General features: G+C 45.5%; 1 protein-coding gene across 2 annotated transcripts in view; it reads left to right on the top strand.

Annotated features, from left to right (window-relative positions):
• FBXO42 (F-box protein 42) overlaps nt 1–11,760 on the top strand; it is an 83,561-nt gene extending 71,801 nt beyond the window's left edge. The window contains exons 5-11 of one of the 2 annotated variants that reach the window (XM_054720546.1): nt 2,877–3,030; nt 3,396–3,506; nt 4,847–4,943; nt 5,267–5,302; nt 5,424–5,480; nt 6,387–6,503; nt 6,969–11,760. In XM_054720546.1, the coding sequence (XP_054576521.1) occupies nt 2,877–3,030; nt 3,396–3,506; nt 4,847–4,943; nt 5,267–5,302; nt 5,424–5,480; nt 6,387–6,503; nt 6,969–8,084 (1,688 nt within the window). In that variant the 3' untranslated portion in view covers nt 8,085–11,760. The remainder of the gene's footprint in view (nt 1–2,876; nt 3,031–3,395; nt 3,507–4,846; nt 4,944–5,266; nt 5,303–5,423; nt 5,481–6,386; nt 6,504–6,968) is intronic. The other variant, XM_008148172.3, reaches the window with a different exon arrangement.
• Nucleotides 11,761–14,171: the final 2,411 nt, after the last annotated feature.

The raw sequence follows: 14,171 nt of genomic DNA, 5'->3' as shown, positions 1-14,171 counted from the left end.
CTTACAAATTTTTTTATGCACATTGCCCAGTTTACATTATAACTTTTTTTTGTTTCTATGCTTTTGTTATTTTATGGACCTTTGGTAGGCTGCTTCACTTATACACTTGATTTTAAAAGCCAGGATTTTCAATATCTCAAATCCAAATCCAAATTTCAGTCTGGAAGGTTTTTCTGCTGAAGTCTGTATATATAGGTATACTAGAGGCCCAGAGCAGGAAATTAGTGCATGGGGGGGGGGGGGTCCCCCCTCAGCCCAGCCTGCCCCCTCTCACAGACTGGGAGCCCTCAGGGGATATCCGTGGGGAGTGGGCCTAAGCTGCAGTCTGGCCTCCCTCTGCGGGAGGTGACCGGGCTGATCAGGGGAAGGTGCCAGCCCCATCGCCCTGCTGCTGCTGCCACTGCCGGCTGCCGCAGCTGCCAAGGTGTTTTCATCAACATGGACTCCAGTCCCTTCACCACGAAAAAATGATAACTTTCTTTAGGCATTTTCAAGATGTGTCTTTCATAGGATATGACATTTCTTTCTTTTTTTTTTTTATTTTTTATCCTCACCTGAGGATATGTTTCCATTGATTTTTAGAGAGCTAGGAAGAAAGAGGGAAAGACAGAGAGAAACATCAATGTGAAAGGGACACTTCGATTGGTTGCCTCCTGCATGGGCCCTGACCTGGACCCCAGCCAGAGAGGAGCCTGCAACCTAGGTACATGCCCTTGATCAGAATCGAACCCGGACCCTATGGTCGGCAGGCCGAGGCATTATCCACTGAGCCAAACCGGCTAGGTCAGGATATGACATTTCTTAGCCCCTCCAGCAACAGACCTTCATTTTTTCCTCCAGGAGTGTGGTGGAAAAACCCTAGATCACCTTCTTGGATTCTTAATACCCAAGTTACCAAGAACACTGCGAGTGGGGGCGTATATGGAGCTTAGCCAGTGAGCGGTCAGAAAAGGTGTTTCCTCTGCAGCTCACGCACAGAGGCCCCCCTGTGTGTGTCCACTGGGGTGGGGGCGTGCTCCAAGCCCCGCAGAGGCCGCCTGGAGCACTCCCCCAGCCCTGCATTGTGTCCGCTGGGCTGGGGGCGTGCTGCCTGCCCAGATGCCCTCCCGGCCGCTATGGGCACCACCATCTTTGTGATGGAGTGATGGTTAATTTGCATATTACCCTTTTATTATATTAGAGTCTTTACTTTTCCAACTTGTTCACAGAACTTATGAGTTCCAGGGTAGGGACAAGAACTTGCTTTATTTGCCATTTCACAAAATAAATCATCTTTGGGTAACACGGGCATTTTAACTAGGCCATTATAGTATTTATTTAGTGATTCTAGTTGGGCTAGGGAACTTCCTCTTAGAAAGGCAAAGGTTTTTAACCAGAAATAATGAGACTCTATGAAAGATAAACGATCATGAGGAGTCATGATTCCTGTGGGATAGGAGGGTATTAAGAACTAACTGATTGAAGAGAGCTGTTCGTAGAGAAGATCTGTTTCCGTGGTGAGATCCTGTTGCTTTAATGTCTATTCTATTAGGAAAGTGTTCAAAAAAACTGATGCCACAAAGTATTCTTAGATGCTTGCTTAGTCCATATTCTGAGGACTGGTACCTTCTCAGTAAATTATGTAAAGTTACTCTTAAGTTGGATCCCAAGGAAGATAGTCCTTTGCTCTACGTTGTCAACCTCAGACACTGTAATTGACACCATTAAAGCAGCGTGAGGAGGACTTTTCAACCCATGTTCCCATAACCCTGCTGAAGGGGGAGGCCAAGCTATCCACCCAAATTAGAACACCTCAACTGCTATCAGCTTAATATACTACTGTGATTCCTTTTGCTTAAAATTTCCTTTGAAAAATGGATCCTGTATCTTTAACAACAGCAACAACAAATTTACTGATACCTGGATTTTGAGATAAAATACTTTGGTCTTCAGCAAACTAATGGTGGCATGTAGAGTAAGGGATTAAAATAAACAGCAATTGTTTCAAAGACAAAAGCTCTGAGAATGATGCTCCTGTGGGACATTTGTTATCCCTAAAGTTTTCCAGCATAAGCCAAATTTCTGTTGTTTCAAACTTTAGTCAACATAGCTAGCTCAGAGGTCCAGCCTAGAGGCCTTAGTAGCCACTGTTGTGAGGCCTACAGTTTCTTTGGAATTCCTCATGTCAAGCCTTGAAAGTCTGCTCCCATTGGTGCTACTGAGGCCTATAGCTAAGGGCCTAGAGGTCACTGTGTTAACATTTCACTATAGGACAAAGGGGAACGGCATTCTACCTCCTTTATTACCTATGTTTGGTAGCAGCAGTTATTTTTCTTTCTTTCTTTATTGATTAAGGTATTACATATGTGTCCTTATCCCTCCATTGCTCCCCTCACATCCCCAGCAGCAGTTATTTTTAAGTGGCACCCAGGTACCTAGACTATATATGTAAATACTCTCCTCCCTGAATCGCTTACATTCTTTCCTTTGTACTCTCTAGTAAGTGTAGTAAAGGGATGGGCAGGAGAGTCAACATTTATTGAGCACCTGCTATGTGCCAGGCACTGTGCCAGGTGCTTTGAATGTATTATTTAATACACAAAACAACCTAATAATCGAGGTACTCTCATTCCTAATTTCAATTGAGCAAAAAAAGACTGAGAGAGGCTAACTTCCCTCTAACTCAGGTTTCTCTGTTTTAATTATAAAAAATGTATCAATTGGTGATGGTTTTCTCTCAGACCTGCAAACCCAGTTTTGTCTCCCCCTTTCTCTTATTCTTTGTAGAATTGGTTCCCGTTTGTTACTCTTCCAGGGAAAAGTTACCTATAGACAGCCTACTCATGGCTTGTCGTAAGAACCTGAATCCTAACTATGCTTTTATTGACTTTTCCCAGGGTCCTATCCTTCCCCCAAAGCCGGAGCGACTCTGGTCGTGTACAAGGACCTGCTGGTGCTGTTTGGTGGCTGGACACGGCCAAGCCCTTATCCTCTACACCAACCTGAGAGATTTTTTGATGAAATACACACTTACTCACCCTCTAAAAACTGGTAAGCCACAAATATAAGATCTTTTCAATCTGGAATAAAATGTTTTAAATGAATGGCTTACTTGTCTCTTTTGTGTTCAGAAATCTCCTTGAGGGTTTGATGAAAGCAATGGATTCTTCCCAGAAAAATAATTTTACATATTTATGGATTTTGCCTATAGTTTCAGTTTCCAGGACCCTTAAAATCTAAAGTTAAGAACCCTTATTTCAAAGAAAAAAAGTAGAAGAGATTCATTCCTCTTTCAAGAAAAATGAATGAGCCAGGTGAAGAACAGGGAGCTCTTCAGTTTTGGCTACTAAGTCTCCAGGAGTGCTGTGGATCCAGATGATTCCTGACTTCTTGGCTCCCTCCTGTCTTTATATTAGGTGGAACTGCATTGTGACGACCCATGGGCCACCTCCCATGGCCGGCCATTCCTCCTGTGTGATAGATGATAAAATGATTGTCTTTGGTGGCTCCTTAGGATCCCGGCAAATGTAAGTATATTGATTTGCTTCCTGTCACTCTGAAGGTAAACATTCCTGGGAATAACAGTCAGGGTCAGTATTCCTGAACATGGTTCCGTTTAGTTATCGCACCCTAGCATTCACTTTTTGATGCCCTAGTCACATACCACTAAGAGGAAAACTTGCTTCATAGAATCAGGTCTGTGTAGTCTATCTTTGTTTGGTATGTGGTTCTATTTGGTGAGATCAAATTCTGATCGCACCTTCACTTTGTCTGCTTCTGTCTGGGCCTACAGAAGGCCACCTTCCAAGGAACAGAGTCCTTTTTCCTGCTGTCCTTTATGAACCAGTTCATGCCCTTTGGGGCTTTAGGGAAGGAAAGAGGTAGATTAACAAGACAGGTGGGAATGGTTCACTCTCCAAATGGGATCAGTTGGGGGAGTGGGTAGGAGCAAGAAAACTGTGACAGGTCTAACACGCTTCTGCTGTTCTCCATACCCACTGTCCTCCCCATCTCTGGCCACAACTGGCCAGCTCAGACCAGTCAAGAGCCAGAACACTCCATCTGAATCACTGTCTGACTTGGCAGTGTGAGGAGGTTTAAGGCTTAAGGTATTGGCACTCGTATTCCTGTGTTCCTGGTGTGAATAAATGACCTTATAGAGGGGACTATGAAATATTCACTGCCATCTGGTGGTCTGTCCTTGCCATACTGTTCCCTTTGGGGTTGGAGATGCCAGTTTGTCTTTGATAAAACCACAGCTCTCATTAGCCATGGTGAAATTGCTTTCTGTAACCAGAATCAATAAATCAATTTCTCCTTACAATGAAAGAGCTGACTTGAATAATTTTTTTTTCTTCCTTCTGGTTTTTGCTTTTGAAAGACTGTTATATCTTGGCTCTGGCCAGGTAGCTAAGTTGGTTAGAACATCGTCCCAATACACCAAGGTTGTGGGTTTGATCCCTGGCAGGACACATAGAAGAATCGACCACTGAATGCATAATTAGGTGGAACAATAAATTGATGTTTCTGTCTGTCTGTCTGTTTCTCCCCCTCTCTCTCCCTTCCTTCCTCCCTCCCTCCCTCCCTCCCTCCCTCCCTTCCTCTAAAATCAGTCAATAAATTTTAAAAAAGAAAGACTATATCTTGACCAGTAGCTATTTCCTGCTATCAATTTACTCTTTAGGTACTAGTGTGTGATTACAGAGTGAGTTGTGGAAAGGTTTGAAGGTCTTGAGATGGGTTCCAGGGAAAGGAGCAGAAAAAAATATAGTTTAAGTGCTAACTATGAGTTTGTGGGGCATCTTTATAAATGTAACTTTATATCTGTAGCTCCCAACTCCTTCATCTTTATGTCCTTCTCTTACAGGAGCAATGATGTCTGGGTCCTAGACCTTGAGCAGTGGGCGTGGTCCAAGCCAAACATCTCTGGCCCCAGTCCTCATCCTCGAGGTGGCCAATCTCAGGTGCTCAGGAATTAAAATAACTATTTAGCAAATACCGTAACATCTTTCTGTTAGGATGGGAGAGGGAGAAGAGGAAATCTGGTAATATGCCAACATGCATAAGCCAAAAGAGAATTTGTCATTATTTTTGCTGGTATTTGCTTTTCAACTTCTAATGGGTTGTATTTATTTTTAGTGGCTTTATATTATGCCTCTCCCCAAAGCATTTACTTTGCTGTTTCACTTCTTAAGAGAACACTGCATTTAATGTGGTTGACACTCTTATGTTAATATTTGATCAGAAAAGAATATATCCATTCAGGTGACTCATCATTTGTTCACAGGGATCAAATTTGACATGGGAGAATGGAGAGCTTATGGTAATTAGAAGTAATCCTCTCATTTGGGAGCTGGGAAGGCTATTTTCATATATAACTGAAGCATAGGAGGTCAGATGCCTGTGTCTTTATAGTTTTATTTTAAATTTCTTCCTGTCCCCAGATTGTCATAGATGATGCAACTATCTTAATCCTTGGAGGGTGTGGCGGTCCCAATGCTGTAAGTATTGCTGCTGTGGCATTCCCGATGCACCTGCTGCTAAGTGTTCAAACTTGCTTCCCCTTCCCCTCTTATAAGACTGTTTTTGTGACATTTTCATTTAGAGAGTACCTTTTCCATTTGGGTATATAGCCTTTGTATTTTCCGGCCTTTTTCTCTGCTTTTTTTTTTGTGTGGGGGGTGTGCTTTTAATCAGTGACATTCATCTCTTGAATATTCATATCTATATTCTTCCTACTCTCACTTCCTCTTTTGGCTATACGGTTTGCTGCTATCATTTCTTTCAAGGAGGGATGGGACAGAAAGGCAGATTGATAGCTGTTGGAGAGTATATGGAATTTATTTTAAGAATGCAGGTTCAGAAAGTTATGGATATGTATTATCTACCTCCACTCCCTACCCTCACATATATACACGTACAATCACGGGCAAAATTCCAGACCACTTAAAATCAATTTATGGGTCACAAGAACAATTTCTTGCCCTAGCTGGTTTGGCTCACTGGATAGAGCGTCGGCCTGGGGACTGAAGGGCCCCAGGTTCGATTCCGGTCAAGGGCATGTACCTTGGTTGCGGGCACATCCCCAGTGGGGGTTGTGCAGGAGGCAGCTGATCGATGCTTCTCTCTCATCGATGTTTCTAACTCTCTACCCCTCTCCCTTCCTCTCTGTAAAAAATCAATAAAAATATATTTTTTTAAAAAAAGAATAATTTCTTGTGCCTGGCCACTGGTGATATATGAATGAATGAAGGCACGGATGAATGAATAACCAAAGATTTTGCTTTTCTTTCTGAATAGCCATACCCTCTCTAGACCAGACAGCACAACTTTGAGATTCCAGTTCTGTGTATGTGTTTTGTAACATGACTCACACTTGAGTCCTATTGTTGGTCCTTCTCTTACAGCTATTCAAGGATGCTTGGTTGTTGCACATGCACCCAGGTCCCTGGGCCTGGCAGCCACTCAAGGTAGAAAATGAAGATCATGGGGCCCCAGAACTGTGGTGCCATCCAGCTTGCCGGGTAAGCAGGGAACTGACAGGCTAGCAGGAGGGGAGGTCCTAAACTGTAAAACCAAATTAATTTGTCAGATTTCCAAGCAAATTTGTATGGAAAATGAAAACACTTTGATGTCACAAAATAGGTGGACATTAACCATAGCTCTTGGGAGTTTCTCACATATACAAATCACTAGAAGAGAAAACTTAGTGGGGCCCAGTCATCCTTTTAAGTCCCAACTTTAAGCATCTCTTTGTCTATAAAATTTTCCCTAGGAACCCCCAACCAAAAGATGATTCCTCCACTCTATCTTTATTCTGTAGACATAATTCTAATAATAGCACACATCCATCTCCCCTTTAGCCTAAAAGCAGCCTACATTATTTTCATCTCTGTATCTCAGGTGCCTATAAAATGCCTGGGTCATGCATAAAATGTTTAATAGTTGAATGAATGATCAGAGCTGAGCACAAGTCTTTTGCCTTCCAGGTGGGGCAGTGTGTGGTGGTCTTTAGCCAGGCTCCCAGTGGGAGAGCGCCACTCAGCCCGAGTTTGAACTCTCGCCCATCACCTATCAGTGCCACTCCTCCAGCCCTGGTTCCTGAAACCCGAGAGTATCGCTCTCAGTCTCCAGTAAGGAGTATGGATGAAGCTCCGTGTGTCAACGGCCGCTGGGGAACACTGAGACCCAGAGCTCAGAGGCAGACCCCCTCAAGTTCCCGGGAAGGAAGCCTTTCCCCAGCCAGAGGAGATGGCTCTCCTGTCCTCAATGGTGGGAGTTTATCTCCAGGAACAGCAGCTGTAGGTGGCTCTTCCTTGGACAGCCCTGTACAGGCCATATCTCCTAGCACTCCATCTACCACTGAAGGATATGACCTAAAAATGGGACTTTCTTTGGCTCCTCGACGAGGATCACTACCAGATCAGAAAGATCTGAGATTAGGATCAATAGATCTGAATTGGGATCTGAAACCCGCTTCTAGTAGCAATCACATGGATGGTGTGGACAACAGGACAGTTGGAGGAAGCATGAGACACCTTCCTGAACAGACAAACGGTGTACATACCCCACCACATGTGGCCAGTGCCCTTGCAGGAGCTGTCTCCCCAGGTGCCCTGCGCCGGAGCCTAGAAGCCATCAAAGCAATGACGTCCAAGGGCCCCTCAGCCTCTGCAGCACTAAGTCCTCCTCTGGGCTCTTCTCCAGGCTCCCCTGGGAGTCAGAACCTGAGCAGTGGAGAAACAGTGCCCGTTCCCCGGCCAGGGCCAGCCCAAGGAGATGGACATTCCTTACCTCCCATTGCCCGCCGCCTGGGCCACCACCCTCCACAGTCCCTAAATGTTGGCAAACCCTTGTACCAGAGTATGAACTGCAAGCCCATGCAGATGTATGTGCTGGACATTAAAGACACCAAGGAGAAGGGACGGGTCAAATGGAAAGTATTTAATAGCAGTTCTGTGGTCGGACCTCCTGAAACCAGCCTGCATACAGTGGTACAAGGCAGGGGTGAGCTCATCATATTTGGAGGACTGATGGACAAGAAACAGAATGTGAAGTACTATCCAAAAACAAACGCCTTGTACTTTGTGCGAGCAAAGAGATAATGTTCTAAACCCCTTTCCCTTTTTGTGGCTTTTAATTTGGAATTTTCCAGCGTGCAAGCATTTGGACTGAGAATTAGGAAAACAAAGGACAAAATTACTCCCATAAACCAAAACCCCAGTTTCCAACCTCACTCACTCCAGGCTGGGATCAAATCTCCATTAAGAAAAAATATATATATAAATGTATATTATATAGCCAACTCTGTTTACAAAGAGGGAGAGATCTCCGTCCTGGCTCAGATAAAATTGTTGCTGTGTTTTAGCAGAGGCTGTGCTGCCTTTTCTACTTTGCTGATAACTAGACCAAGAATTTAGGGAACAGACTAATATCAGAACTTTCCTAAGGAAACTGAAGAGCCCTTTGTAAATCTTTATGTGGCCTTCTCAGAGTTAGAAAAAGAAAGGCAGGATGCACAGGTAGAGGTTCAGATTCGCGTGCTTCAGGTGCTGGCAAGGTAAGAATAACCTGTAGAAAATTGTTTCCCCTTCTCTTAAAACCACAGAGGACCTGTGAAAACCTCTCTTTGCAGTAATGCCCTAAGGCTGGCCCCATTCTGCCCTTGGTGACGGAGGGCAGTTACCCAGAACAGCAAGGGATTTCGTTCCATGTTCATGTGTGCGGACCATCGTGAAACAATGTGTGTACAGCGACACCTGTCCACCTAGTATCCATTGGTCTTCTGAGTGCTCCCTCCCTGTCTCAGAAAACATTTTGGTATCTGGTTTTATGGAATTCCCTGACAATCATATTTGGTTGCAAGTTGCCAAAAACCACATTTGTTGTCCTTTTCCTTCCTTTAAAACTTGATCTTCAGAAGCTGCCTTTTCTTCTCCCCACCTTTTTTTCATAGGCAGATTTTTTAAAGTCCTAAAACCTTCCTCATTTTTTTGTTTCTTTTATAAAGCTCCAGTGCCCAGAGAAATATCTTAGAAATTTCTGGAACACTTTCTCTGGTGTCACTAAGGGGTTGGTAGAGAATTCCAAATGCCAGTATCGTGAGAGATCCTTGAAGCATCAGAATAGATCGTTTTTCCTTATGAGCTGCTTTTTACTTCCAAATCACAGTGGGCACATCCATCCATATTTATAAAATGTGGAAATTGATCCTGAGAGGGAATCCCAATACCAGTTCCTTCTAGAAATTAATTTTGTCCTTGTTGTGACATGCATTTTTCTGCCTGGCTACTAACCGGTGATTGGGTTGAATGACGTGTGCTTGACCTCTTTGATGTATGCCTGACCTTGGAAGCAGCTCCTTCTTTGTGATTGCCTCATTCACGTGTCACCCAGACAAGGCTTGGCTTTTTACTTTCATGTCATTTCTGAGATAAGATGCAACCACCTTTGGTGATACATGATCTCTAAAACTATGGCCTGGACACGTTGGAACCACTTAAATATGGATTTTTATTTTGTGTGTGTGTGATTTCTCATCAATAGAAAGAGGATTTTTATTTTGTCTTTAGGATTTAAATTTCAAAACATTGCATTTCCCATCCCCCCCCTCCCCTTTTTCTTGTTCACATTTCCCAAGCACAAGCCTGCTACAGCTGGCCCTGGGTCCTGGCTTTCAGCCAGCTCTCAGCAGGCTGTCTGATATGTATGTTTTCTCCTGTTACATCATGTTGAGTCCTTTTCCCTAGCCATCAGCTTTTACAATGTGGTCTTGGTGGGAAAGTCCCCCTGGTGCCAAGCCCAGGAAAGGGGCAGCTTCCAGGGAGGGATGTGTGTTTCAAAAACTGCCCTTGGATGAGGGAACTACCATGTGCCTACTAACTGGTGTCCAGCTGCTCACAGCTCAGCTCTTAGCTTTCCAGACTCCCTGCTCTGGGGCTGCTGCTGGTCCTTCTTTGGCAAAGACTGTTAGGTCATGGGGGTGGTCCTTACTCACAAGAGAAAGCTAGCCTAGAAGATTAGCAATTTTGGCATTATTGATGTTGCTGAACCATGTTTATGACATTGCACTTGTGCATGGACAGTGCCTCCAAACGCAGTTCTATTTAAATATGAAGTATTTGGAAGCCTGAAAGTGCAGATTCCAACTCTGTAACCTTTCTCTTTGTCCTGTGGCCTTCCTAAGCCAGCTGTTAATTTGTTGATTCCTTCTGCTTTCCCCAAGTAGGCAGGTAACAGAGAGGATTCCTTCAGAAAGTAACCTGGCTCCTCAGAACTCCCTGGCATCCCAGTATTACCCACACCACTTGGAACCAGACTGTCCGTTTACAGCCCTTTAAGAAAAATCTGCCTCGTCTCCACCCAGTGGTGTCTGTCTTGGTGACTCCTGGGCAGTGTGGGCGTGAACCTTGGGAGAGCGACTCAGCAGTCAAGGCGATTGCCTCCTCAGAGCCTGTGAAGCCACACGTGCGTGGAACTGCAGGCGTCTCAGCTGAGGTGGCCATTTCCACAGCACCGCGATACTTCAGTCAGACCAGGTTTAACCACAACTCTGGTTTTGATATGATGCCAATTTTTGTCTTAACAGTCACTGAGAAAAATGAGACAACATATTTTTTTTTAACCCTCAGGAGCACCTAAAGCAAATATTTATCAGTATTTAAGTATTTAAAGTACATTTTGTTTCTACTTGAAGCTTTAACCCCATCCATTCCTGCAAGTGTGCCTTCGAGAGCCCCTGTGTCATACTGACCTCCCACCACCTTGTTGCCCTCAGTGGGAAGTTTAGTCTCTTACCCTCGTGGACAGAGCTTCCTGTTTTCTCCTGCAGTCTGGGCAGCAGAGCGGGCTCTGTCCTTTCGTTCATGTTGTACATTCGGGTGGTGGGCTCCACAGTCCCCACCCCCCACATTTGGGAGCACAAATAGGTGTCGAAACAAGCTGAAATTTAGTTGTACGGCCATCTTGGGCTTGCTCTCCTTTCAGCCCTTCTGGATTGATTTCATTTTAATGTTTGAGTTTTACATCAAGAGCTGAAACCATGAACTATCCTAGGAACTGAGTTGAACTCTTTAAAATAAAGAAACAAGAGGAGGAAAGAAAACTAACTTAAGAAATCTTGGCTTTGGAGGACAGAAAGCCACCAGCTGATGGAGAACAGTGGGATGTTGCCCTTCCCTCACGCTATCTTTCTGGGTTTCCTTCTTTCCTTCCCCTTAAAAAAGTGATATTCCTGGTTGGGTTGTCTGTCTGTCCTTGTCCCTGTGGTGATCCTGGCATGGTGATGTGCTCTGCTTTGCATTATCTTTGGTCTCTTACCAGCACACAAATCAGTGGGGAGGATCCGAACACATCCGGGGGCAAGAAAGCTGAATTCTGAGGCCTGGGTCCTGTGCAGCCTCCCCACAGACTGCAGAAGGCATGTTCTGCATGGTCACCAGTAAGTGGCTCCCTCACCATGATCATTGTCAAGTGAGAACAATCCTGAGGCTTTGCCTCCATCTGTACTCTCTCCCTGCTCAGCTCCCCTCCCACCAACCAGGGTTTATGTCAGCGCACCCCCCGTGTGCCCTGGCAAAGCTGGTGCTGAGTGATGTTTCCCATACAACTCAGGGGTCCCAGGTGGCCTATCCTGAGATGCTCATTTTAGGCGCATAATGGTGTAGGAATGAAAAGTGGATTTGATTTCATTGATACTTAAATCACTGTCAATTTCATTTTTTTGTTGTCTTATCCTGATAACTTTTTAGCAATTTAACAAATAAAACAAAATGGACAGAATTGTCTTAACTGTTTTATTGGTAGAAAAGAAACAAAACTGTGATGGGAAGCGATTGAGGTTAGAAATTAAAGTTGGAAGCAAAGTAATTGGAAAGCTCTCTCTGCTTCAGGAAGGTTGTGTTTGGGGGTAGAGGTGGAGAGTTGCTCTTCCCTGAGGACAAGGTCATTGAATGCTAAAGCAGCTCTCAGTCAACCTTGAAGGACTCGGTGTTTCAGAGCCTCAGTACAGGGCAGTGGAGACCCAAGAGAGGTGATGAGCTTAAAGCCCAAGGGCCAGGTTGACATGTACACCGTCAGTGTCCTAAGCAAAGATGGGGACACAAGGGTCCAGGGTCTTGAAACAGCATAGCAAGTGGTGGTTGGGAACGCAGGCCAAAAGCCCTGCAGGCCTGGCCTCTACTCCCTGCCTTCCCCTATTTACGACAGCCTTGGATGCAACTTTTCTTACCCATGAATATAGTTTCTGTTTTATAGGATCATGAGTATTAATTAAAGTTGGATGTGAAAAGCACTAGCACAGTGCCGGGCACATAGTAGCTGCTCAGAAAATGGTGGCTCTTATTTATAGTTAGCTCTTGAAGGAAAGGCAGAGCCCAGTGTGTCCATTGTTAGCATGCCCGTGCAATGGATTATGTGTGTCTACAGTTGTCTGGGTCATCTTTTAGATGTCATGAGAACCTCAGAGGTTTTTGCTTCTCGAGAGCAGTAAGCAGCAGCTGTTGCCATAAATCAGGTCAGAATTGTCTCAGTTGTTTAATCTCCCTTTTAGACTTAGTCTTTGGGTTGCCAGTCAAATTTGGCCTCCAGCACATTCTTCTGCATGGATTTAAAGGCACATTTAGTTAGCTCCCAATCTGGAGGTATCAGTTGGGGGCTGATGACATGAGTATGCCCACCTGTGTGGGGGTCTGGGAGGAGCCAGACACCATAAGGGCAGATGGCTACAGCTCTGAAGCCATTTGCTGAGTATGTGCCAGTTCCTTATACCCCTGGGTCTTTGTGCCAAGTGCTTTCTCTTCATTCAGTGCATACTGAACATCAGCCTGTCCCAGGCTCAGGCTCTGTAGGCCTACAGCTCTTGTCCCAGGCTGCAACATGAAACTCCCATTTCTAACAGCACATGGTCTGATGTTGTCTCTGCTGTTTACCGTGCTTTGAGGCACACAGCAAACTAGACTGTGATGTGAGGCAGGGCCTCGGGTGCAGAGGGCCCAGCACCATGTGCTCACAGCTACTGAGTTGGTGGTGATGGGGGTAAATGATAGTTTCGAATGCTTCCACAGTTGCCCTTGAAGAAGGGTTGGACTGTACAAGGTTATGTGGCTGGAAGCTCTAGAAAAAGAGATGTCAGGGTGGGTCAGTGGGAAGAACTTTGTTACGGTCAGAGCTCTGTGTAATGTGTGGAACCAGTTTGGCATTACGAGGAATTCAAGCATTGCCTGGACCGCCAGTCTATGGGATGTTGTAGAGGAGGCAGTGCACAGGGTACCAGTGATGATGGGTGGTCGTGGGAAGGAGGAAACATCGGTGCCTGGGGAAGACTCCACATGCCCAGCCCAGAGGTCAGTCCTGTCAGGCTCACTGACAGCATCCTAACTCAGTCTGCCCGTGTCAGAGGCCATGCTCCTGACCACTGATGAGCATGTTTCTGTTCTGAAGGAGATCAGAATGGGAAAACAGCAATGTGATTGGCTCCAGGTCAGAGGATGTGTGGGAGCAGAGAAGCGGGAACTTGCTGATTTGGATGGAAACCTTAATGTCAAGAATATAGCTCAGAGAAGATCCATGACTCACCCAAGGCCTTGCAGACCTAACACTGCACTCCCTGGCCACTCCCATGCATCTGGGTCAAAGTTACAGCATCCAGCTAGGGAAAGGGCAGCTCCAGACTGTCCTTTCTCCTCGGGTCTTTCCAGCTCCTCTCCAGCTGGCTCTATGGGAAGGCCGTGCAGGACTCACTGACTCAGACGGGGGACCAAGACCTTGCACATGTCACTACCCTGAGCCGGCTCTTCAGCCCAAGACTGCCTCACATCCTAACCCAGGGAACCTGGGAAAGACCAGGCTTTGAGCACCCTCAGGTTCAGGCAGGACAGGAGGCATCGCCTCGACATCCTGCAGGCTGGCCGGCCGGCTTATGGTGCTGCCACACTTGATTGGGGTTTACCCTTGCTCTGCTGTGACTTCTCGCCTCCACCAGGCAGAGGGGAGCATCCCCAGCTGAGGTCTGCCTTCGGTTTTCTATGGCTATAACTGTCCCTACCCACTCCTCTACAATGCATGACAAAAGCAGTTCAGCATTCTTGTGGGTTCTTTGTAAGGCAATGATTTCCCCATTGCTGGAAGTGTTCAATCAGAGAGTAATAACTTCTATGCGAGGGGATGACAGGTGGTTTATGCATCAGATCAAG

This window comes from Eptesicus fuscus, chromosome 9 (assembly GCF_027574615.1).
Source record: "Eptesicus fuscus isolate TK198812 chromosome 9, DD_ASM_mEF_20220401, whole genome shotgun sequence".
NCBI lineage: Eukaryota > Metazoa > Chordata > Mammalia > Chiroptera > Vespertilionidae > Eptesicus > Eptesicus fuscus.
Note: the sequence above shows the minus strand (reverse complement) of the source record. Positions and strands in the feature narration are given on the sequence as shown.